The sequence below is a fragment of the Girardinichthys multiradiatus genome, chromosome 11 (assembly GCF_021462225.1).
Source record: "Girardinichthys multiradiatus isolate DD_20200921_A chromosome 11, DD_fGirMul_XY1, whole genome shotgun sequence".
NCBI lineage: Eukaryota > Metazoa > Chordata > Actinopteri > Cyprinodontiformes > Goodeidae > Girardinichthys > Girardinichthys multiradiatus.
This window is the reverse complement of record NC_061804.1, coordinates 37,301,465-37,328,922: the sequence shown is the minus strand read 5'-3', so window position 1 is coordinate 37,328,922 and position 27,458 is coordinate 37,301,465. Positions and strand designations below refer to the sequence as shown.

General features: G+C 39.3%; 1 protein-coding gene across 2 annotated transcripts; it reads left to right on the top strand.

The window, feature by feature from the left end:
* The first annotated feature begins 744 nt into the window (after positions 1-744).
* On the top strand, positions 745-27,458 carry zgc:100829 (uncharacterized protein LOC445149 homolog). 2 transcript variants are annotated; one of them, XM_047378305.1, is made up of 8 exons: positions 745-876; positions 2,892-3,099; positions 3,915-4,237; positions 9,373-9,517; positions 9,654-9,756; positions 12,196-12,234; positions 16,843-17,125; positions 26,298-27,458. In XM_047378305.1, exons 3-8 carry the CDS (start codon positions 4,051-4,053, stop codon positions 26,510-26,512), a joined length of 972 nt encoding a protein of 323 aa, XP_047234261.1. In that variant the 5' UTR covers positions 745-876; positions 2,892-3,099; positions 3,915-4,050; the 3' UTR covers positions 26,513-27,458. The 2 variants fall into 2 exon arrangements, with proteins under 2 accessions (XP_047234261.1, XP_047234262.1); XM_047378306.1 differs by lacking the exon at positions 745-876 and having other exon boundaries at positions 2,429-3,099.

Below are 27,458 nucleotides of genomic sequence, written 5' to 3'. Positions count from 1 at the left end.
TCAACTTTTCAGAAAATGTGTTAGCAATTGCTTTTTCACATGAAACCAGGTTGGTTTGGATAGCGTTTGTTCCCTTAATAAATGAAATTATCTTTTGAAAACTGTGTTTTGCATTTACTTGGGTTAACTTTTTCTGATATTTTTTTTTAATGTAAAATCTTTAATAGTGAGAGAAAGGAAAAACTGAAGAAATCTGTAAGCAGGGTTTTTTTTTCACAGCACTCTACCTGTATACCTAAAGTGTCACATTGGTGTTTTTGCCATCATTTACAATTATATTTCAGTTATTAATTAAAGTGAGACTCTATCAATGTTTTTTAAGCAGTTTTACTTTGAACTCCACTAAAACTCTGGTTCTTGCTATGGACGTTTGAATAAAACGGGTCCTTGGCACCTGTACTACTTGGGTTAGCCGCTAGATGGCAGAAGACAAGCATATGATTTAATACAGTAGGCTTCTGATGAAGGTAATATTGTAAGACTGAGGTTTCAGCAATATTCTTGTCAAAAATTATATTTAATATAAATCATTGGTGTTTTAGGGTCAAAATAAAGTGATGACCCAACAGAACATGCAAGTTTAATTTGATTTTTGCTTTCAACTGCATTTGGCTCTTCGTAATGCATGTTGATTAAAATACAGACATTTTAATAGAAGGTATAAATGTATTACCCTTACAAAGCGGTCAGAGTGCGGGACTTTTAGCAGGATACTTGTTATGAGATTATTTGAACAAATGTGTGGCAAGAAGAAGGGGTGGAGAACATGAAGAAGGTATGCTAAATCAAGACTCCCTCCAGCAAAGGCACCAACTCACATTCCAACATGGCTCGTCATGCAATGCAGAGGATAGGCTTTGGGTTTAACGACATCAGGTATAGTTTCAAACAGAACATATGTATGCATCGTAGGCTGTGAAAGGTAGCCAGGTTTATATTGTAGTTGAAAATCGTCAGTATCGTCTGAAGATCCTCCCACATCTTACAAACACAATGCTACAGGTTTTGCTTCTGGTCTACTGATGCCTGCCTGCATGTTTATTTGTGGTGCTTCTTGGCTAGTATTTATAGTGTTATGGTGGCAGCATATGTAGGAGAGGTGACGATTGTGTTTTAATGTCGCTGCCATTTAAAAAATATATATATCAACTTTTATTTGCTGAGGTAGTCTCGGCTTTAGCGGTGACGTAATTCATTGCAGGGTTCTTTCCTTTGCAGCCACTAGATGGAGACCTTTACCTATAAATGATTGGCTGAGCGAGAGTCCTAACCTACATTTTCAGCCTGCAGGAGTCATATTTAAGTTCTGCTGTTTGTTAATATTATGAATGTTGATTGTTTTAGATAAACTACAGAGTGAAAGTAAGCATTATTCATACATGTTTCTACTGAAGTGTATGATTCATGATTGTTCTGTAGTGTGGTGCCAAATAACATGTCATGTCTTTGGTCACGTTCATTTGCATGGGCTGATTATGTTGTTTAAAAACATCACAAAAACCCAGCTTATCTTAGGTACATTTAAAAAAATTTGTGACATTTCTGGAAAATACTTTTAAAAACGATAAAGAAATAAGTTATTTTAATTTAATAAATTAAAATTTTGTTTTTTATATATTTTTGCACGATATATATATATTTTTTTTAAATCTTGTCTTATTCTTATCATAAATACCTCTTTTGTTTTCAGAAATGTTGGCTTTATTTAACTTCACTGTATTTTGTAAAACTGAGCTTATTTATGTGCTCTCTACAGCAGTAGGCACAGCAGGTAAAGATTTGCAAAAGCTTTATTCATTTTTTACTGCAGTTGCATATTTTACAATCAAAAACTTTAGAATAATTTTAACTTTTAGTTTGAGGAGAATTGAGTAAACCGAGGCATTATTTCAATACTTTCTTTTTTTAAGATGATTCAAAAATAAAAAAAAATCCTTTTTATTTATTGATCAATGACTTGTTGTTTCTCAGTCCATTGTTGATGTCGCTCAGAGGTCAGTTTCCCTGACTTACCTTTCAAAATTTGACAGACAAGACATCATACCATTCAAGCAAGGAAGATGTGTGCCACTTCTCAGTCAGAAAGTGGCTTGAGGAAATATTATTATTCACCTAAATTTACAAATGTCTACAGTTAGAGCAAACTTTAAATTTTAACAATACTTGTAAGCTGGATGCTAACTTCAAAATTAGCATTCTGGGAAAAATTGCATTTATTTCTTTCCCCACTGAACTTTGTGATTAATTTTTCATTTGTTGTAAATAAAAGAACCTGACTTTGTGGTGATTTGTTTCCATAAAATAGTTAAATGTTTAAAGTGTCCCCTCGGTTTATTCTGCAATAGGCAGAAAACGGAAGACATATCTAAATACTATAGTAGGCTATTTAGCCTATCATCCTCCACAGTTATTTTTTTAAGGAAATAATCTTAATTGTGTTACTTTTTAAAAGTTAAATGTTTAATGAATGCTGTTTGCTTGTGGATTCAAATGTGACTCAAAGGTCCATTTTTGTTACCTTCTTTTCAAAATGGGAAAGATGAGAGAACATAGAATTCAAGTAAGGAAGATGTACGCCGCTCTTAATACATCAGGAAACGGGTAATTGCCTGAACTTACCAATATCTCAAATGCTGTGATAAAAAGTTGACAAGGTCGAACAAGGACTCTAGTTTATTCTTCCATCTAATGCAGCGAGGATGACTTTAAGGGAGTTAAACACTTAAGGCTTGTTACCAGGGGTAAATGATCAGGGTTATGATCAGGTTGACATCCAGATGTGAGCAATGAGCTAGAATCCTCAGTTTAGGCATTTGTTTCTTAAATTTTTCCAATGTGTTTAAAATGTGATAACAGCTTCCTGAATTGTGGTCTTCCTATGATTTGAGAAGCGTGTGTGTGTGTGTGTGTGTGTGTGTTTGTGTTTGTGTGAGAGAACGAGCCAGTGTCGGGAGGGAGGGAGAACCATGGAATGCTGTGATGTCATCAGCCCAGTCACACACACACACACACACAAAGACGAGGAGGACCCACTGGCTCACTGACTCTCTGCTCAGTTAGCACACTGTGCTCTGGAGCGACGGCTCTCTACATCCCACTGTGAGTACTTCAACAGATTCCACCATTTTTACCTTCTGTATTTCCATAACTCAGTTTCCTTCCTCATAGTCTGTTTTTTTTCTCCTGGGTTTCCACCCTAAATCCCCCCCAACCACCCTGCAGTGTGTAGCAGATAGCAGTCTGTGTCCCACTAATGTGTCAGTCTATGGCAAAGCTTTCTTACCCTCCAAGGGCTGCTACTGCTGGTGGGGGCCATTGTTTAACTTATCGCTGAGACCAGAGGAGTCAGTTTCACTCCCACAGCTGGAAAGAATGGCTCACATGCTCTAAAGCTACGGCCAACTTCTTTATGTCCAACAGCTGTGTGCTAAAATGGAGCCGCTATCATGTTGAGCTTGTGGGGAGACAGGAACATGGGTTTGTGGAAGGGATGTGTGTTGGGGAGGGGAAGAGTGAGGTGCTGATGACAGAATCGGTCCCGATCCTCTGGAATCCCCTCCCATTCTTGGCTCCAGTCTCTCTGTCAGAGAAAAAAACAAGCTTTGGGTTTTTCCGTGTGAACAAGATAAAAACAAGTACAATTTTAGAACAAATGACAAAAAAGCTTGCATGTTAAAATGGTTTTTAAAGAAATACATGTATCATTGCATATCAAAAAGAGGAAACAACATAATCTTTTAAATGTCTGATTTTTTCTCCTTAGATTTTCTTAGAAATGTGACATCTCAGCAGGGCAGGGGGCACGAAACAGAAAGGAAACAGGGTTTCGAGTGTGTGTGTGTAGGTGTCAAATTGTGAGAGGATATGCATGTATTGTGATTCATAGAGAAAACTTTGTGTGGGTTGTTTGATAGGCTAAAGAAGACAAGAAGCTCCAACAGCATGAGACTATAAACCTTCGCCATAAAACATCCACATCCAGCTGCTGGTCCGCGAGACTGTCCCACTACTTCTAGTTGCATTAAGTTACCAAACCACTCCACTGCCAAAATGCTGCAGCAAATTTTAAAAGACATGTACATCGACCCAGACGTTCTGGAAGCTCTGAACGAGGAGCAGAAAAAGACTCTTTTCCTGAAGATGCGACAGGAGCAGGTACGACGCTGGAAAGAGTGGGAGGAGAAACTGGAGAGGGAAGGAGACAACGTAGAGTCCAAGCGGGCCACACCAAGAAAAGGTAACCACATCAACCATTTAAATGGTTTCGTTCAAACTGAGCTCAGAATCCTTTCGAATAACTTTCATTTCTATACACATAAAGGCTTTGGGAACACTGCACCTTCTATTCAAAATATGAATAAATATGATTAAATTTGTTATCATGCTACATAAAAGGCTGCTTTTTTCTGTACAAACTCAAACATTTACTGTATAAACTGTAGGTGCTAGAATCACTAAACTAGTAGTTGGATGTATACCTACTGTTTGCCAGAACTGTTTCTCATTTGTGTTTTCATAGAGCCAACCAAATTCTGGCTTCTGGCTTGTGTGAACAAGTATTCCAGCACAAGACGATTGGACCTCATTCCTCTATCTTCCTTGGGTTCTTCTCAGAAACAGGCTTTAATATGTGAATCTATAGGTTTTCTCTTAATAAGGTCTGAGTGTTGGGCTGAACTCTCTGTATGTTAATCTTGTTGGTCTAGAAGCATAACATGCTCTCTCACTGGTGTATCTGGCTTCGTTGTTTTCTTAGAAAATCCAGGTTCAAAGCCATTTTCTACGTGGCATAATGTGGCATAATTTCTTCTACTATTGTGATGTATTCCAGCTGATCCCCATTTGTCACGATGCGATAAGATCGACAACATAGTCTGAGAAACATCTCCATACCACGACACCTGAGACCCTGTGTTTACAGTGTAATATGGCTGGAATTTAGTGTAAAGAACATCGTTGCTTTCATAAGTCCTTAAAAATGTTGCACCATTCCTCAGAATAGTCAAAGTGTGTTCTTTGGCCAAATGAAACCACTTTAGCATGTTTATTCAACAATGAGACTCTCCTGGGGTTTCTTGCAAATAGCTTGACTTTGCATGGGCATCTTCTAATTGTTACACACAAATAAGTACATGCAGACCTGCTTTGATAAACCTGGAGCTTATCACTGGCCGAGTCTCCATCCTTTTGACTATTCCTTAGATCTATTCAAATGTTGCATTTCTGGTTTCTTCCACGTGTTTGTGGTTTTGGTTTCTATTTTCACAGCATCTGAACTCGTTTGAGCTTAGCGGCTTATCATTTTTCACTTTTCTTTACAAGTTTCCACATTTTCAGTCAACTTTTTAATCATAGGACGATGATCAGATGTTCCTAGGGGAATGTCCCATGAAAAGAGTGTTGAACAGTTCCGGCCTTCATCCTCTCATAGCGGCCTCCTGTTTTACACCTGTTTGTTCACAGAATGAATAACCTACTGAACACACTATTATTTTGAACACATGTCATTTCAATTAATGATTTAGTTACACATAATCAGCAGCTCGCTTGGTGTGGCTGTTGAGTCTGTAGGTTTTCTATTACTCTACTACACCTACAAGTGAATTATTGGCAATGTAGAAATCTAAATCTCTCTAAAACAGTAACTGGACTGCTTGGACTGCTGTTATTTGAACATGGCTGTGCTTTACCTTAGCTACTTTGTGCCTTAAAGGAGAGACAGCACAGCGGAGCAACATCATGATTTCCAAGAGTGCAGATAGTCACTAACCACCTGTTCTCTCTTTAGGAGAGCTCTATTCTGAATCCTTTAATTTAAGATGTTTGCCCAGTATTGTGCAAATCACCTGATAGACTCACAATGCTCGAGAAAGGGATTGCTGAGGCATGTGTGTACTTGTTGTGACAGATTTCCTAAGCTGCTGGTTATGCTGTTGCTGCTTTAGCTTATGTTCCCCACCCTTTAAGCAGCTGTTTGCAAACATGCACAGAGCTTAAACAGGAAGCACGATCGACACCCCAGATCCTATACAAGTTCCGCTGATTTAATAATGAATAAACCAATGTTAACATTTTACTCACAGATGTTCCCACTCTGAAAAGCTGTAAATAGGCTGTAGTGAGTGTTTTACATCGAATAAAAAGATCTTAAAGAAATGCAGGATAGGTCTGACATGAATGCTATTCCTTGCAGAATTATTTACACCTCCTAAAACTTTTTTACTTATTGTCTTGTTACAACCACAAACCTCAAAGTATTTTATTCGGATTTTACGTTGTAGACCAACACAAATTAATGCAGAATTGTTAAGGGGAAGAAAAGGCTGCATGGTTTTTCTGACTACAAAATTATGAACATGTTTGCATGTATTTTTCAGGCACCTTCACTACATTTGCAAGTCTTTTCTGGTCTATCTGTTTTGCATATCTATAGACTAACCCTTTTGCACATTCTTCTTTGTATAATGGCTTAGACTTAGTCAGATGGAGAGTATCTGTGAACATCAATTTTCACGTCCTGCCACAGATTTAAAGTTCATCCTTTACTCCGCTATCTGCTGTGCTCTTTGGTTTTCATGATGTTGTTTATTCACTAATGTTCTCTCTGAGGCCTTACAGAACCACTGGATTTATACTGGGATTGAATTAAACATAATTGTTTCTAATTAGGTAATTTCTAAACGTTTTGAAAACCATGTTTAAATTTTTTTCTGTTTCCCAATTGTGCCATACTTTTGTGTTAGGCCGTTGCATAAAAAGATCCAAATGAACTACATTAGGGTTTATGCTTGTAACGTGGAAAACTGTGAAACAATTCAAGGGGAATGGAAACCTTGGCAAGGCACTGCATTTGATTTTAAGCTTGTTTTGTAACCTGTGATTTAGCATGACACATCCCAAAGAGCACGGTTTTTATTTAACATGTGGAGTGAAATAGAAAACAGATGCGAGATGAAAACACTGGAATGACTGAAGAAGAAAGAAAGAAATCGCAGCAAATGAGAAACTACTCTTGCACTAATAGTAATGTTGTTTATTAGACACAATCATTGGAGCTAACAGTATGAAGCAGTCAAAAACTGAGCAGCTAGGAACTCAGGAAGCTGTGCTACAGAATGTGGTCAGTACACATTTTGTCTTGTTTGTCCTTGTAGGGAGTTACAGTGTGAGAATGCGTTGTGTAATGACCAGGACATAGAAAAGTTCTCTTTTAGGCAATTTTCACAAGGGAAAACCACAATAGGACAGCATGGCTTAGAGCAACTTCAAAACACATTGCAGTGGGTTAATTAACCTTTCTGTCTTACTCTAGCTGATCACAAAGATCTTCCTATCAACTATTGTTGAGAGTGAGGGAACAGTGGTCTTTCTTTGTCTTAATGGCTGAAGCAGCTGTTCTTAGCAGGCTTGCAGGGAGACTGCTGGCTGACATCACACTGTGGGAGCTCTTCCTCGCTCGTTTTTCGTTTTTTCCCTTATCATAGAGGAAACTGGACGGTGCGCTGCTGCAGGGGGAAAATAGGAAGTGAGCCAAGTGACTAAATCCTTCAAACAATTAGCGGAGAGCAAAACAGGAAGTTTGTAGCAAATGTAGGCTTTTGGAAAAGCTGCTTTTTTTTGTACGCAGAATGAAGTCGGTGTCTCTCTTTTCTGACACTGTGAACTCATGCTTGTCCTTGAGGCTTTTTTGGTCACTTTTGTGGTTAATCTGACTAAATGCTAATTTCTCTTTATGCCTTCGTTATGACTGTGTTCCACTGTATTTATATGTGTTTATGTAGGCTGACTATGGATGTTCGCAAGGAAGAAAAACATATCGGGAACTTGTGGCCACTTTTAAAAAAAGGGAAAGACAGGAGAACATCCACTGCTGTTTCCTCAGATTTATTTTTTCATCTTATTTTGTTCTGCTTATTGTTATTTGACGTTAGAAACTGATACATTAGATTAAAGGTCAAATTCATCTGTTGTGCAGCTGACCCTGATGCTGTCATTTTGTTTGTCACTGCCGTGTTTTTACTGTCATCCTGGTATGCTGGGCTGGAATGCGATCTACAGGGCAGACTGGTACAACCAGCTCACCATGAATGTATGTTTTCACCCAACAAGCTCTCGCCCTTGGACTGTGACTGTTGTGTTATCTGAATAAATTGACTTCTCAGCTCTCACAGTCACAAAGTAATGACACATGTTTTGTTCTGATGCATACCTATGTGCTTTTGTGCTGCTAAATCTCACAAAGCAAAAAAAGAAAAGTCTGTCAGGACTTCTTGGGTTTGGAAGTTGGATTGTATCCAAGGTGATAAGTCAGAGGTACTGGTCAGAAGAGATGATGGGACAAACCAGTTTCACCGGGTTTTTGTTTTTTTTCTAGCTTCCTGGTCTGTTTACGTAGTCTATGAACCTACTGTCCCACATTTGTCCTGTTGCCTTGAAGCAAACGTGTTGATCAAAGCTTCCATTCCTAGCAGCCATCTAAACAGAGATGCATATCAGATACACTGTTGGTGAGTCTGCAGTGTTCTTTCAAAGAATTACCTGGGCAACAACCAATCAGAAGAGGCCACGTATTTAGACATGCAATGCAATGAGTAGACAGGAAATTTCCAAAATATTTTAAAAGGTGAGTTCAAGGTTCCTATAGTCAGAATAAATCTGGAATTTGTTTCAGTATTTTCCAGGTTTCAAAATAAGAGACTGGAAAAAATATGTATATTTCCAGCCTTTATTCGACTAAATATCTAAATGTTTTCCTTTCTTCCTTAATTCCTTCCACCCTACGACATGCAACATGGTTGCCTGTTGTCTGGATCATCGGACAGATTTGTAACTTTATTCTAATATCCAATTCAGAAATTACGTTACTGGGTCATAAACCACTATTGGATCAGATCAGTCAATTCTTTTAAATTAAATAACTGATATTAATGCCAACAAGCCAAGATAAAAAAAATAAACGACAAACTAAATGTTCAATATGGCTGAAGCTGTTTATCATACTGGGTAAATATGTGTAATTTGTTATTAACGATTCATTATTAGCCATTCAGCAACTATCTTATAACTTTAATTATTTTTAGTGCTGAACTGGCCTCCATGCAGTCCAGACCTGTCATCACACCGGAGGATCATACCTGTGTAGAGACCCAATGAAAAATAAGAGAGAACAATGACACTGATATTTGTCCCGGTTCTTTTATGAAAAACCATATTTTTAAAATCAAGTGAGCTAATTGATACATTTTACTTTTAGCATTTCCACAGCCTTGTAACTATTTCACATTCAAATATGATTATATAGATTTGAAAACTAGTTTTAGTTTTCCCAAAATATATTTAGTTGCATAACTTTGTGTTTTGTTTTTTTTACAGCCAACAGTAAGCGCGTGAGCTGGCTGCTTGGCCGAGATGGAGACGTTTCAGTCCTTGTAATCAGAGAAGTGGATGAACTGACCTCCAAATTAATCAACTCTGCATTTGGGGACAAGAAGTTACCGAGTATTCTGAACAACATCTAGTAATTACTTTCCATTAATGAAACAGACATTTTCTACATGACAGGCAGTGAATAATTCAAGACTTAAAACCACAACCGAGTGTTTTTTTTTTCCTTTTTTTAAAACAAAATATGATGTGATTTTTATATTTCACAGCCACCAAACTATCTTGAAGAGCCAAGTGATCACACAGGAGGGGAAAAGTGAGTGCCAAAACGTCCCTTCGGAAACACAACCTGGAATCTCCTTGGACCTAAAGGTGGGCGGCCCTTCGTTTGTGCACTTAGAAGAACCCTATTAATGACTTCCAAGTTGGAAACAAAGAGGAACAAGAAAGAGATTCAGATATTTTTGTCTCCCCGCCTTTGTTGAAAATAGCATTAGCCATTCTATGTGAAAGTATTAGCATATCAAAGTTAAAACATGGAAAACAACTAATTTTGATTAAAAGAGAAATCAGCCAAATCAGATCGAATTTAATAAATTTTACTGCTGCCACCAGTAAAGATTTTTAGCATAGGTGATGGAAAACCAGTTGCTTTATTTAAATCAGTATTCATTGAAAGCCATTTTAGGCATTAACAAAGGGAGGATTTTTTTTTCTAGGTAATATTCAATTAAACATATTTTTGATATATTTAAGAGCTTGAAAAGGTAAATTGAAAATGTAAATCAAAGACATTATAGCTATCTGAAATTCTAATTTTGCTCAGAATATCAATAAAACAAGAAAATCGCTTCAAACTTTTTCAAGGATTTTTGGATTTTTCTTTTTGTTTATTTTTTAAATTTTCAAAATACAAATTTCAATTGTGGGCATCTTAAGTTACTATGTTACTAGTAGGAATTACCTTTGATGTTTAATGTTAATTTAGATTCGGGGGCGATTCATTTTGACAGCAAGGAACGTAGAAGAAGTAAATAGAAATTGGACTCATTATGCTATAAAAAGCTGCCAAACAGGAAGTCCACATAAAAGTTGCTCTAGTTATTGATTTATTAAGTAAAAGTCCATCATCAAATAACATATTTTATAGTAAAAAGTATTTTACATATATTGCTTTTTATAGAATATACAACCCCAGGTACAACTAAGAGTAATAACCAAACAGACACTACAACATGCCTGAAAAGCATTCATTCCCATCCAGATATATCTCCTTTTACTGCCTTTATAAAAAATGAAAAATCAAGCTTTCTGTAAAAAGACAAGTCTTTAATATCAAAGTAAAAAAAGATTTTTACAAAATCCAAATTAATTAAGAATATATAAGATAAAGTAAATAATTGCATAGATAATAAACTGCTTTAAGTCAGTATTTAGTAGGTTTCTTTGGCTACCATCACAGCACAAAGCCTCTGTGGACATGTCTGTCAGGCTGCCACATCTGGACTGCAGTTTTTCTCCAACCTTCTATACAAAACAACTCAACCTCTGTCAGGTTGTGCAGGAAGCTTAAATGGCTTTTTTCTGAGTACAGCCACAAATTCCTGACTGGATTTGGGCTTTGATTTGGCCACTCAACAACATTCCCCTTGTTGTATTTGAACCGTTTCTATGTAGCTTTAGTTGCTTTGTGGGACATTGTCTTGGTGTAAAATAAATCTCTCTTTAAGTTGTCATTCTCTTGCATACTTAGGTAGATTGTCCTCCTGGATTTGGCATTATTATTATAGCCATATTAGCCAAACATGGAGTGTAGCCTGTTTTTTGTGCAAAGAACCTTCTTCCAATTCACCTTGGAGTCTTCCACGTGCCTTTGGGGGCTTAGAGACCAGATTTCATGTGAATTAATGAACCAGATACTGTGTGTTTGGTGATCGCCATTTAATTTGACACTGCTTCTATCCACGAGTTGGAGCTTGGTTGAATTAGGTCAGTCTCCTTAACGAATATATATACAGTACATAACTATTTTATGCTCTATAATTTTAATAAATTGACTTCAGGCACTTAAAATTATTTGCATTTTGACATGATTTGTTTGTTGGTTTTCTTTTTCAAAGAAGACAAATAGAAACAAAACATGCTAGGGTGATGACTACTTTTTCTAGGCATTGCAGATCATGTGAACCAACATCTTGCTGTTGTTGAAACAAATCCAGCGCTTTGAAGTATTTAACCCCCTTACAGATATTTTTTCTATTTTCTTTTTGTGTCAAACTTAAATGTTTCAAATAGTCAGACACATTTTCAAATCAAACATAACCTGAGTAGTTATAAAAAGGTCTCTGCAAATAAACTAATCCCTGTAACACAAGTCTCTGCTTTCTGTAAAGAACACCAAGTGTGCTTCATTTCGGGGTTGGATATGTTTCGGTGGTGCGTTGATTTATTATTTTGTTTTTTATATAATAATGAGGGGGCACCTTCTTTTTTCAAAGCAATCTATAAAAAGAGATTTGGTCTGTTGTCATGGCAACCCTGCACACACTAAGCTGTAGTGATGAAGGGTGAATGGTCTCATCTGGCCTGATGGTGCTCTGAACTGAAGCGGAAATGGAAGCATCTCGTGCAGTCTCTGGTTTTCATACATCATATCTCCCATTGATTCACATCATTTGCAGCGTTTTTAAGCTTTGCTCTATTCTTCTTCTGACTTGTTTCTTTTTACTCTGCAAATATAGATCAGAATACTGCCTCACATTTAAATTGAAACCTTTTACATCACCTAACAATGCCCGTCTTTCCCAACAGGAGAAACGTGAGGAAACCAGCACTTTATGCCCTCTGCCGGTGAGTTGCACCAACTGCATTCATGATGTGCGCTATCAGCTCTCACTCGAAGCCTGAAGCTCATTTAGTGCCTTTGTTAAACCTACAGGTGTCAGGTGGTGAGCGTCCACCTTTAGCAGCAGATGAGGACTCATTTATAAATCAAATCAGCTTTGATTTTTTCTTTGATTCCTCTGCTTTTTAAGTTTAATGTTCCAGAATATGTAATTGGGCTCATTGTAGACATTTTGTTAAACAAGGAGCCGCTTGTTTTGAACATAGATGCATAGATCTTCCTAGTCAGGTGATTTACTGAGTAACAATCCCCATATAAATGCAGTTCTCAGATTACTGTTCCTCTGTAACAGGAAATGTGTGTTGGGGCCAGTTGTCCCTTCGCTCCCTGCCTCTTTCCAGATCATCTTTCTCTCAGCAATGCCTCTTCTCTGTACTCTGTCCGGTCGACTGCCCCACCCCTCATAGCTCACTCTGGGGCAGTTGGGGCAGCTGTATTCAACTGTCCTCCCACAGGCTGCATTATGTTTCCAGACTCAACTTGTCTGGGGACTATATCTTCCTATATCTATGCTCACGTTCTTTCTTTTTCTGTGTTTATGAGTGTGTGAAATGGTGTGTGTGTAAGTGACATGCTGTGCATCCACACAGCTGAATCACAGAGGCGAGGCAGGATTTCTGGGCTGCCCTAGAACAGATGGTAGATGAACTTGATCGGGGAATTAAAACGCCAGAGAAAGAGAAATGCGTCAGTCGCAGATGGATGGGATTGTGGAATCGTCTCCAGAGAATTGGGCATGCAAGTTCGTCCTTCAACACCCCCCCCCCCCCCCCCCCCCCCCCACCCACCCCGCCACAAAAGGAGACGTATCTCTCAAATCCACTAAATCTGTCCCAGCCTCTTCATATTACATTTCAAATTAAAATGTCATCAAATATTTAATTTCAGTAATTTAATTTATTATATATTATATACATTCAATTATATAGATTCTTTACAGACAGAGGGAATATATATATATATACACTGCTCAAAAAAATAAAGGGAACACTCAAATAACACATCCTAGATCTGAATGAATGAAATATTCTCATTGAATACTTTGTTCTCTAGAAAGTTGAATGTGCTGACAACAAAATCACACAAAAACCATCAATGGAAATCAAATTTATTAACCAATGGAGGCCTGGATTTGGAGTCACACAAAAAATTAAAGTGGAAAAACACACTACAGGTTGATCGAACTTTGATATAATGTCCTTAAAACAAGTCAAAATGAGGCTCAGTATTGTGTGTGACCTCCATGTGTCTGTATGACCTCCCTACAACGCCTGGACATGCTCCTGATGAGACGGTGGATGGTCTCCTGAGGGATCTCCTCCCAGACCTGGACTAAGAATCCGCCAACTCCTGGACAGTCTGTGGTGCAACGTGACGTTGGTGGATGGAGCGAGACATGATGTCCCAGATGTGCTCAATCGGATTCAGGTCTGGGGAATAGGCGGGCCAGTCCATAGCTTCAATGTCTTCATCTTGCAGGAACTGCTGACACATTCCAGCCACATGAGGTCTAGCATTGTCCTGCATTAGGAGGAACCCAGTGCCAACCCCACCAGCATATGGTCTCACAAGGGGTCTGAGGATCTCATCTCGGTACCTAATGGCAGTCAGGCTACCTCTGGCGAGCACATGGAGGCCCTCCAAAGAAATGCCGCCCCACACCATTACTGACCCACTGCCAAACCGGTCATGCTGAAGGATGTTGCAGGCAGCAGATCGCGATATTTGCTAATCCTGGTGTTCTCTGGCAAATGCCAAACATCCTGCACGGTGTTGGGGTGTGAGCACAACCCCCATTTGTGGACGTCGGGCCCTCATACCATCCTCATGGAGTCAGTTTCTAACAGTTTGTGCAGACACATGCACATTTGTGGCCTGCTGGAGGTCATTTTTGCAGGGCTCTGGCAGTGCTCCTCCTGTTCCTCCTTGCACAAAGGTGGAGGTAGCGGTCGTGCTGCTGGGTTGTTGCCCAGTGGGTTGTAGAGTCCGTCTCAAGCTACCACGAGTGTGAAAGCACCACCAACATTCAAAAGTGACCAAAACATCAGCCAGAAAGCATAGGTACTGAGAAGTGGTCTGTGGTCCCCACCTGCAGAACCACTCCTGTATTGAGTGTCTTGTTAATCACCAAAGATTTCCCCCTGTTGTTTATTCCATTTGAACAACAGCATGAGAAATTGATTGTCAATCAGTGTTGCTTCCTAAGTGGACAGTTTGATTTCACAGAAGTTTGATTCACTTGGAGTTATATTGTGTTGTTTAAGTGTTCCCTTTATGTTTTTGAGCATTGTGTATATACACATACAGGGGTTGGACAATGAAACTGAAACACCTGTCATTTTAGTGTGAGAGGTTTCATGGCTAAATTGGACCAGCCTGGTAGCCAGTCTTCATTGATTGCACATTGCACCAGTAAGAGCAGAGTGTGAAGGTTCAATTAGCAGGTTAAGAGCACAGTTTTGCTCAAAATATTGAAATGCACACAACATTATGGGTGACATACCAGAGTTCAAAAGAGGACAAATTGTTGGTACACGTCTTGCTGGCGCATCTGTGACCAAGACAGCGAGTCTTTGTGATGTATCAAAAGCCACGGTATCCAGGGTAATGTCAGCATACCACCAAGAAGGACGAACCACATCCAACAGGATTAACTGTGGACGCAAGAGGAAGCTGTCTGAAAGGGATGTTCGGGTGCTAACCTGGATTGTATCCAAAAAACATAAAACCACGGCTGCCCAAATCACGGCAGAATTAAATGTGCACCTCAACTCTCCTGTTTCCACCAGAACTGTCCGTCGGGAGCTCCACAGGGTCAATATACACGGCCGGTCTGCTATAGCCGAATTTTTGGTCACTCATGCCAATGCCAAACATCGGTTTCAATGGTGCAAGGAGCGCAAATCTTGGGCTGTGGACAATGTGAAACATGTATTGTTCTCTGATGAGTCCACCTTTACTGTTTTCCCCACATCTGGGAGAGTTACGGTGTGGAGAAGCCCCAAAGAAGCGTACCACCCAGACTGTTGCATGCCCAGAGTGAAGCATGGGGGTGGATCAGTGATGATTTGGGCTGCCATATCATGGCATTCCCTTGGCCCAATACTTGTGCTAGATGGGCGCGTCACTGCCAAGGACTACCGAACCATTCTTGAGGACCATGTGCATCCAATGGTTCAAACATTGTATCCTGAAGGCGGTGCCATGTATCAGGATGACAATGCACCAATACACACAGCAAGACTGGTGAAAGATTGGTTTTATGAACATGAAAGTGAAGTTGAACATCTCCCATGGCCTGCACAGTCACCAGATCTAAATATTATTGAGCCACTTTGGGGTGTTTTGGAGGATCGAGTCAGGAAACGTTTTCCTCCACCAGTATCACGTAGTGACCTGGCCACTATCCTGCAAGAAGAATGGCTTAAAATCCCTCTGACCACTGTGCAGGACTTGTATATGTCATTCCCAAGACGAATTGACGCTGTATTGGCCGCAAAAGGAGGCCCTACATCATACTAATAAATTATTGTGGTCTAAAACCAGGTGTTTCAGTTTCATTGTCCAACCCCTGTATATATATATATATATATATATATATTTTTTTTTTGTTTTTTGTTTATTTATATGCTAATATCTAATTTTTTATTTTATATTTTAAATGTTCAATGTTTACTGCACCTTGTCACCATGATATGGCTCTTGTATCTAGTAAGGCCATACGCTTAAATTAACCAACTAACCAATGAACATGGTATTACCGTGCTTAATTGGCCTGCAAACTGACCTGAACGCAGCTATTAAAGCAACCTGGGCTTCCTGAACACTTCAGCAGAGCTAGAGGGTGATCACCTCCAGGTCACACTGCATTGATGCTGTAATTCATGCACAACACAAAATTATGAATATATAATTTTATGAGAAACTGAATTTTGAGGTTTTATCAGCTGTACGTCATAATCAACAAAATTAAGAGAAATAAAGGGATGATATATATATATCTAGAGAGAGAGAGAGAGAGAGATTGAGATTGATTGATTGATTGATTGATTGATTGAGATTTACTTTACATACTTGTAAAGGCCCCAACAGGTCTCTGACGATCTCCTCTTTACAAAGTTTGGTCAGTGTGTCAACTCTAACAAATCTTTTGTTGAATGACGTTTTTAGAAAATAAATGATTTGTTCCTGGACGGGGGAAGGGGCTTGGTTTTCTGCAGCAGATTTCATAAGGAATGTCGTTCTCATGCAGTAGTCGGAGAGTATCAGGCTGTTGATTAAGAAGGCGTAAGATCAGGAAGGAAGATTAGCAATGTGGCTTGATTTTCAAGTCACCTTATAATTTTCTCCCCACACATCCGTAAACTCCTAATCAGTGGTCATAGCTGTGTGTGTGTTTTGGTACATGCAGAGCTGTCATTGGATAACTGTAATTTGGTGAATAATTGATCCTGTGATTTAATCGTTTATGACAGTATTTCCACTGCAAGTGAATTGGTTGTCAACACAGATCTCCCTCTTTTGTCCTCTTTGTGTCACTCCTCACTCTGCAGCTCCAGGAGAAGGCACCCAGTCCAACTGAGGTGAAGTCTGTTTCCCAGCCCCCCATGTGCTCTAGGTCTCCCAAGAGAAGCAACGGCATTATTGTGAGACCAGCTTCTGCAAACCCCACACCGGGCTGTATCAACACGAGGCCTGGCCTCAAGTTGGCAGCTTTTACGCCATCCTTTTCCTCCAGCAGCACTGTCCAATTAGAATCTGCATCAGCATCTACTGCTAAAGGTAGCCTGTGCTCCGAGGAGCCCCAGAAGTCCCAAGATTCACAGGCTGGTAAAGGTGAGTGAGCATGGCGTCAAAGATTAAGGTAACTGGTGGGTCAGATTTCAAAATCAATTTAGGAAGTTATGGTTTTAGGCCTGAATGTGAATGACTTTCACACTGGCTGGGGTATATCCTGCTTTACTTTCAGCTGATGCACAAAAAGCACAGAACACTTTGCAAAATCAATAATTCCTGCTGTATTTATTACAAGCTCAATTCACACTTAATTAGAAATTAGAATATATAACATTGATGTTGAAACAGTCTTCACTAAACTGAAGTTGGCACACAGTGCCTTGCAAACGTATTGACACCCCCTGAACCTATCCACATAGTATGAAGTTACAATATTCAATGAATTGTATTGGAATTTTATCTGACAAACCAACAAAAAGTAGAGTAAAATTGTGAAGATGAAGGGAAAAGATTTTAATCCAACCTGAGTCAATATTCAATAAAACCACCTTTTAAAGGTATGTTTCTATCAGCTTTGCACATCTGGAGACAGACATTTCTGTCCATGCTTATTTATAAAAAAGCTCAACCCATCAGATTGGATGCAGAGCATTTGTTGACATCAATTTTATAAACTTCGCACAGTTTCTCAATTGGGTGTAGGCCCGGAATTTGACTAGGCCACTGTAACAGATGAATATGCTTTGATCTAAATCATTCCATTTTATCTCTGGCTGTATGTTTAGAGTTGTCTTTCTGAAAGGTAAATCTGAAACAAGTCGGTAAATTACCTAACATTTATACAGCATTAGTAGAACCAAGTGTGCCACATATATCTTCTAATCTGTCTACATGGGGAGCTGCAAACTACAAACAGTATTTCTTATGGCTTCCTATCAGCGGTTGTTTTATTAAGTGCACTCTTCCTGATTTCTGAAGACTCCACTGGATTTTATACAGGGTTGTCAGAGTAAATGGGGCTGAACATCAATGCACCTCACCATTTTTTCAAAGTTTTATTTTTAAATGATTTTTAAAGGCTTGTATCAATTTACACTTCAGTTATGAACTACTTTGTGTTCTTTGTATAAAGTACATTGAAGGTTTGCGGTTGTAAAGTGACAAAATGTTAAAAAGATTCAAGCCGTCACAGTGTATGAGGATCCTCACCAGCCACTGTGGCAAAAATATATATATATTTTTTTTCCACTGTGTTACCCGCAAGAGAAATGACTTTCCAAAGTGAGCAGAACCAGACTGAGCAAAGTTCACACCATAAGCGGGTTTCTGTGCGCTGCAGCAAGGAGGAGCATTTGATTTCCTTGAGCCCCACCTGCTCGCCAAACATGTGCCTCAGCCTGCTGGAATCTGCATGGACTGGGCACAAAAACAGAGGCCTTCCAAGATGGGGGACAAAAGCTTATGAGACTAGGATTTGGCCCCTGCTACACACCTGCGTGCTTGGTTTCTTCCCCAGTGTCTTGTTTAGGAAAAACGTTGATGTGAGAATATATACACAGCCCTCTACTGCACAATTTTGTGTTTATAGTCATTTAATTTGTCAGCATAAAACTGTTATTTGACATTAGCCTAAAATGGATTAAAACAAGCATAAAAAATCTTTAAGGCAACTGTTTTTAGGGGAGAAAATATGACAAAAAAATTGACAGAATATTATAATTCAACTGCATTCCTACAATCTCAAGAACAAAAAGAAAAACGTTCAACCATCTGTTATAAATTTTGAGTCTAAAACTCTTTTCCATGAGGAAAAAAGCCAGAATTTGAATTTTTTTCATCAAATATATAGTGTTTTAGGTGTTTCTATGAGAGCTGCTTGGTTTTGCAGGGAGTTTTCCAGCTTACTCCATTTAAATTTTGTTGGAACCCATTGCCCACTTTCAAGAGGTGAAAACTATTCAGCCTAAAATGACCCATTTTTGCAAACAAATTTAGTGTGTGAGGGTGAAGTTGGCACCATCCAGTGGAGAACCGTGATACTGAAAATGGAAAGCCAATCTGGAGATAAAGTGTCATTCCCATAAGGTCCCTCTGCTGGAAACATACTTTTCCTGCAACATCTTTCTTTCCATATGCTGCTGCACTTCATTGTCCAAATCCAGCTGGGAAGTAACACAGATGTTTGATCACAGGGTACTTAGAAAATGAGTTTGCCAATTTCAAGGAAAAAAACAAACTATGCAAGCTTCTCAGTATGCTGGCTTCATAACAGAGATATCTTCATGGTCAAATCTCTTAAACATTTAGCACTGTTGTTAAAAAGCAGCACAAAAAAAACCCAAAAAAACAATAGCATTTGTTGTTTTTCTCGTGTTTGATCCTTCCTAATAAATCCCTTTAGACTCTGAAGAGATAAAATAAAGGTTTGCTTATGGTTTAAATTTGGTCCCATTCACTTTGATAATGTGATGAGCTAGTTTATAGCGACATATGAAGTAAACTCAGAACTTTTATTTACGTGTATACCTTTTTCAAAAAGTGTTTTTTTTTTTATATACAAAAACAAAAACATTTGTATGAAGTTGAAAAATGAAGTATAGTAGTGATAAAACGTGAGCATGCATGCATGAAGTTTTGCGTGTAGCTCTGAGTCGGTTATTTGAGGTCAGCTTGTAACACATGAATTTAAGAAAGAGAGAGGCTGGTTTAAAGGAACAGCTGTTGTGGTGGGTGGCGTGGGGTTGTAGTGGTCTGTAACCATCCTGAATGAATGGATCGTGACTCTGGACGAGAAGCTGACCTTGACAATTGCAGAAAGCTCACTCCTCAGGGAGGAGGAAACTGAGACTCAGCTGTATGGGGTAAGCTGTTTTTGTTTGAATGAAAATACTGACAGGGATTCCTGTTAGCGTGGACAGGAGACACTTATACACATAACAGAGACACTGTTATCTGTTGTATAAACAGGTACTGACTGGAACTGGACTGAAGGTGTTTTTGGTCAAGCAGCATACCGTACATGTGACTGTTCTAGCATTACTGTAAAATAAAGCAAAAGCTGATAAAGTAACAGTAACTACTAAAAAACGCAAGATGTTAAATTTACAAATCAGTGCTTTAAAAAAGGAAACAAAAAACAATTGTGCGGTTATGCCTCAATTACATACTTTTAGCCAAAGAAATAGTTAGCACCAATTAAGGAATCATTTAACATTTAAAGGAAGCAATGACTGTTACAGTTGTTCTTGCTTCACATTCAGACCAGAACAGAAGCCCCCCGACACCCTCATTTCCTCAACTGGACTAAAGTTGCAAAATCCTGAATCTCTCACTGAAGTAATGATACAAAATCCATCCATCCATCCATTTCCTATACCCTCTTCTTCCATACTGGGTTGCGGGGGGAGCTGGTGCCTATTTCCAGCGGCCTGTGGGCGAGAGGTGGGGTACACTCTTGACAAGTCACCAGTTTATCACAGGGCAACACACAAGACAAACAACCACGAACACACCTATTGTAAACCAATTATCCTAACAGTCATGTTTTGGGACTGTGGGAGGAAGCCGGAGTACCTGGAGAGAACCCACGCATGTACGGGGAGAATATTTTGTTCACATGATCTTTTTAAAACATTATAGAACATGTGAATGCTGACAGTTGCAGTAAACTAGTAGGAAAACTAATGTCATTACTGAAAAGCTCTGTCTATTGCTGTTTTATGTTCCTGAAACAATGCATCAGGTGTATTTTGTTAGAGTGGGATCAGGCCATCTGATGCTGTAATGCTTTGAATGCATATTGCCCTCTGGAAACAAAGCAGTGGCTCAGTTGGTCTGAAGCTAAACTAAAATTAGCAGATTTTGTTTGTGTTTTGAGAACAGCTACATGAGCGCTTTTTAGCAACCATTCATTTGCAAGCGCATTTGTGTTTAGAAACTGCTCCCACTCTGTCCACCAGCTTCCCTCTCGCCTGTCTTCACCTTCTGAGGAAAGGACAGGCATTCCAGTGCCGCTTCCCAACTTTAGCCTTGGGTGATGCTCAGCCGGAGCCGATAAGTGACAGGGGCCCCAGCCCCCCATGCAGGAGCCAGCGCTTCCACACTCAAACACACACAGCTGCACCTCTCCTCCTCCTCCTCCTCCCTGCTCTTCAGTCCACAGATGTGCTACTCAGGAATTCTGCCCTATGTCCTGCTCCTGCCCCATCCCTGCTCCCCCACCCCAGCTCCTCCTCTTTTCCAACCCAAAAAGCAAAGATCTTTAAAGAGATAGATTAGCTTTTGATTTTTCTGCTAGCTTGCTCATCCTCCTTGTGCTCCCTGTACATCTTATAAGCTGGCCTGAAAGATGAAGACCAACCCTTTGGAGCACAAACACAAGATAGATTTGTGCTGATTACTGATTTAATGTTAATCACCTCAGTGAGTGTATGTATAGGATTTATAGGTAGCCTCAAACGCTATTTGTGCGAGCAGAGATCAGGGTGCAGCTGCCCAGGAAGGTTTCAGGCACAAAGGCGTGGAGTTAAAGCATTTTTTGGGTGTGTTGGGACAGGTTAGTCAGGCTACCTGAGGAAGGTGTTGGTCTTTTGCCTTCGATTTTACAGTGAATTCCTTCTTTCCTTCTTTTTCTATCTCTCCATCTCTCCATTAAGCATTCTGCTCAGACCTGCATCAAGGCTCAGAGCTCAGAAAACTGACCACGAGTGTGTGTGTATGTGTGTGAGAGAGAGTGTCTGGCTTTATGTGCATAGGTCTGAGCACAGTGCGTGTCTAAATGTGCGTCGGCTTCAATTGCTGGAGCCTATCCAAGGTTTCCGTGGTGACCGCACAACACAACGAGACAATCAGAGGCAAGCCCACGCAGCGCGGCGAGAGGACATTAACACAGGAACCGCGGGTCAGGGGGCAAAGGAAGGCAGGGCAAGTCATGCGGGGAGGAAGATGAAGAGAAAGGTGGAGGGATGAGATGTCACCACAGGGAGAGGGGGCAAAACCAAGGAAGAAGAGTTGGTAAACAACAATAAACAATAAAACAACCTTAAAGGCTACTGATGGTTTCTTCCTTTCTTGCCTAAAAGACGTCAAGTGCCTTAAAGGTTTCCTGGCCCCCGGCCATATCTGTCTGTGTTTTTGGGCTTTAACAACCACCTCTGTGCATATGCAGTGCCGCGGTATTAGTCAGAGAAGGCGGCATGCATGACTGAATCCATGAGCAGCAGGGGTTTGTGTGTGAGAGAGCATGCACGGACCTGAACAATATGTGGCATGTGTGTCAGTGTATGCATGCTTTTACTTTACTGTGTGTGTGTATGTGGATGTGAGAATGAAAGAGGGAGAGCGCTTGTCTGTCTTTCTGTAGCCACGCACTCGGGTATCTCTGTCCCCCAGGGGACGACGCTAAAAATATGTGGCTCCTCAAGCCTTCTGGTGTCTGAGCAGCGTCTGTCTGCTCTCTCCTCCATTGCTGTCCCTGCGGCCCTCCTTCCCCTATCGTTCGTTACTCCCGTTTCCTTAATTCCTCCCTCAACCTTACAACCTTACAACCCTATTCCAAAACATGGCACCGTGGCGAACATGCACACATAAACTACGCACAGCTGTATCTCTGATACACTTCCAGTGAGGATGACCTCTGCTCACCCCCGGCTGGATGGAGGGAAGTCAGAGTAGAGGAAAAAAGGTTAAAAACCGGAATATAGAGACATTGCATCTGGAGAAGGTAGCAGTTGTGTGATGGAGTCTTGCAAAACCAGCTACAACTAAAACTATATTTTCGCTTTATTATTTAAATGTCTTTTTGATCTTATAACATACATTTTCTGTCCTACTATATGTAGAATTATGGAATAATGGCTTAGAAAAGTGACCGACATGTTATTTTAATTAATTTACTGGCACCCCATGTAAAAAGCCTTTTTATATAAATCATATTTTATAGCAGTAGCATACATAAAACCCAACCTTCAATTTGAGTACATTTACAGAGTGGGGAAAAATTCCCATGTTAAGAAGTAATTATTTAAATAAAATTGCAGATGGCACCATTATTGGTACTCCTTTTGGTAATACTTTGTACCTTTTACCAACAGAACAAAACTTAGTCCCCTCCTATAACATTTCACAAGGTTGGAGCATACAGAAAGAGATGGTATAGAGTCCTGGCTCCTCTCTAAAGCTCTCTTCTCCTTTGCTCACACCACAGGTTTTCAATAGGATATTGGTCTAAAGAAAAAAACCATGGAAGAAGGTTGACTTTGTTCCTGGTGAACCATTTCTTTGTTGATTTGGACTAATGGTTACTCCATTTAAAGTTTGAAAAAGGTCTGGTGCTGCTGATAGCGTGTACAAATCAAATTGATCCACAAAATCTCATCTGTACAGTATAGATCTTATATAAAAACAAAGCTTCAGAGAAGTACCGTGAGCCAGTGACTACCCATTTTTGGTTTACTAATCGAGACGATTAGGTTTTTGTTGAAGGTAACTTGCTTTTTAAGAGTTCGTAATGCTATATCCTCCTGCCGCACCCATGTGGAGAGCTGTTCTTATATGACCAGAGCACACGGTTACAGAGTTTAGTGAACTCAACGTTTACATTTGTGATGGGAGAAACAGAAAAGCCCTTTTTATAACCTCAATCCCAATCAACATGTTTGCATGTAGATGGAATTTAATAATTTATATGGAGACTATGTGAATCCAAGACACCACTCTTTATTGTGCAGTTATTAGAGATTTGTTTCACCACCCTGCTCACTGTGTGGTGAGGAGATAAAACCGTGCTGACCCCCTTGCCAAAATAAATGTGCTTTTATAAAAATTTTTTATTATATACATTTTTTTATAAAAACTATTTATTTACACATCTGCATTTGGAGTGCCGCATCATCGTTCCAACACATCAGATGATAAGTTTTTGTTTTTGTTGTTTTTCAAATCAGGCAAGTTAAATAAATGTATTGGTATTATGGTTTGATTGCTGTGTTCAGCCATGGGGATAACTGAAAGGTCATGACCTTTTAACAAAGCATCACAAGGAGAACACATCTATAGTAACATGTCAGAACTACGTGTTAAAAGCATGGAAAGCAAGAAGGTGATAATCACTATTTTAATAAAAAAGTCAAAGGTGTTGCACTAATTTCATTCAAAGTCAAAATTCAGATACTGTTCTTCTCTCAAGACACCTATCTGAAACCTTCTGTTCATTTCTGACTGTTTTGTTTCAGAGCCTAAACCAAGTGGTGAGTGAAAACTGATACTTTACAAAGACTGAAAAAGGCAGCTGGACTGTGGTCCTGCACAGGATAGGTTAACATGTTACAAGAAACAATATAATGAAACAAGAAGTTTTTAAGTTTAAATGTTCAAATTTCAGAAAACCTAGTGAATGATACAAAACCCTGTTGGTTGAAAACTCTGCAGCAAGGCATCACTAAGCATGGTAGGATCCATCCAGCTCGGGAGATGGGACAGTACACTATATTGGGGTGTTTGTTTTCACAGAGTAAAGGTTCTAGAGATTAGAAAATATTTTTAAAAAATCTGTAACCACTCAATGTGGAAAAGGTTGGTCCAGATTTAACTAGTACCCATTGTCTAATTCTGAAGTGATTCTTATGCTTAAAAAAAACATTGTAAATTTAGCTCCATTTATCTGCCCAATAACTCTGATAAGCTTGCTTGTCCCAATATAAGAAAAGCATCAGTGCAGCACAGTGGTTCCACCACCATATTTCACAGTGGAGATGGTGTGCTCTGGGTGATGTGCATTAAGTTTTTGCCACAATTTTGGATGTAGGCCAAAAAGTTCAAATTTGATCTCTTTCCATTCAAGTGTTTTCATACATTGGACAAAGGTTTTATAAATCTCAATCAGTGTTTAAAAGAATCTCTGTTCGGTGTGGAATTATTTAGCTCAAGTTTGATCAATCAAAATATTTTGGATTTTGAATGAGAGATGCATAACTGCAGTAAATATTGGGCATGGGCCAGTATATGATACATTTTGATATATAGTATAGTAAAAAACCTACGCTCAAAAATCTATAAGATGATCTTCTTGCTTTTGTTTAATATAGAAAAGCAACTATTTATATTGTTGCTAAAATAATATAATACCAAAACATTTTAGACCCACGCCTTGACCATGTTCCTTAAAAATCTAAAAAAAAAGCCCCTTAGTGTAGCACCAATACACTACCAACAGGAGTAAGGCAGATGCATCATGAATAAATAATTAAAGGCCCACACCCAATCTAACATTTTTGGCAAAGGTCATTGAATAGGCATTTTATGAGCAAATTTACCCTTAAGTCTGCAGTGTTTTCAAGTCGGGCTTTAGACCTCAGCACTGAGATTGCATTGATTAAAGTTTTCACTGATATACAAATTAACAGTGAGTCTTGGTGGTCTTAACCTCTGTACTGGTTTTACTCAATCTCAGTGCTGCATTTGACAAACTATAGACTTTCCTAAAAACTCTTTAACAGACAGGGACTACTTTGTGTCATCTGGAAATAATTAATCTGGGGAAACAAAAATAAGTTGTGGGGTTCTTCAAGGGTCCATTCTCAGGCCACTTTTATTTAACATCTTTACAATACCCCTAGCTAAAATGATGGACTGCTACAACATCTCTCACCATATGTGTTCTAATGACACACAATCAATAGAAACCATCTAAACAACTTGAGTCTTCAGAGAACTGTTGACTCAGAATTTAAAAGAGGGTCATCATTTAGTTTCTATGCACCTCAGTTGTGGAGAAAAACTCCCTGAAAACCCGAGTTCCTTAAATCTGGACTGAAAACTTTATTGTTCACAGCAGCTTCCAATCAAAGAGTCCCACTAATAAACTGTTTGCCCGATCCCTGATGAGTAGCTGAAGTGTGAGATTGAACATTAAAAAGCTTTATTTGAACAATTTGTATTTGATTTCCTGCAAAGTACCCTTGGTTGCCTTGGGTATGAATGTTGCTACATAAATAAACATGCCTTGCCTTACCTTACCTTGATATCCAGGGCTTAAAATAATACATTACACTACAACTACAACTATTGTGTTCTCAAGTAGGACCTCACTTTGGCAAGAAATATAGTGGTGTTTTAGTATCTAAAGCAATGACTTCCACATCCATAAGATTGTCTCACTGATCACATTTGAAAGTAATCATTCGTCTTTGTTATTCCTGTAACAAAGAAGGATGATTACTGCAGCACATGGTAATTGGCACTTTCAAAATTTATAAAACCTTTTGTTTTTCAGATATCGGCACACTGGAAAAATTTCAGAGGGCTGACTCATCAAAGGCTGTGCAATCATTGACTGCAACAGCTTGCACAGGGCGCGGCCGGGTGGCTCATCTGATGAAAACCTTCAATCTTGACACCCCGGCAATGGCCTCATCTCGTGGCCATAAGCCACCCCTTCCCACAAAGCCTGACCACTTGCGTCTAACAACCACACCTACTGTCAGGTAATCAATGAATAACAATGGACACCCTCTCACCCGGGTCTAAGAGACCTTCTGCTTGCGGGATAGGATGATGTAAGAAACCAAATGTTTAGCCTCAGTCAGAGAATGGAGAACTCTGTTGCTCTGTTCCCAAAGCCCAGAGAGGCAAATGTTTAATTGTAAAGATTTATTTTAATATCAGATGCTACAGTACTGTAAATGGTCTTTATGGGAAAGAAATTCCAAAACATTTGATTGTATTTGTATGTCATGTTTTGTAAGTGACAATTCTTTTACCTTTTGTTACATTTTCAAAAGATTTTTCATGGATGCTTTCCACTTTGTATGAAGAGGAACAATATTTACAGTTAATTTAATTCACACATTATGCACAAATTATATCACCTGTTGCATAATTTTAAGCAATTATAAGACATTTTCATTTGCTCCTGCACATATACACAAGGCTGTGTTATTTTCCTCTTGGTTTCTCTTTGTTTGAACAAAAGAAAGGGCCTGGGCACTATAGAGGGGTGAAAGCAGGTACAGAAGGGTCCTCCCTCATCTTACTGTCTCCTCCCAGGGAATAGTGTCGGCTTGTTTATTTGTCACACTGCGATGTACGTCTCCCTCTGCCACCTGGCAGGAGTCTCACTGCAACTTGTGGACCAATGACAGTGCCAAACGCACACTCATCTGTCACTCCCAGTGGATCAAATCCTGGCAAGTTAGACAGTTGCTGCCAAATAATCCAGCTCTGTGCTATACTGTTCTTTTTGTCATGCCTTTTTTTGAAATATGATCGGATGTTGTTTGTTTTTATTTTTTATCTTTTGTATATGGAGGCACAATTTGTAATGGGGAAATTTGACGTTAGTACAATGGTCTTTCTTAAAATGAGGTATGTCATAATATCTGATGTAAAGGTTGAAGGGTGCAGTTAAAGAAAGAAATAAAATGTTTAAATCATA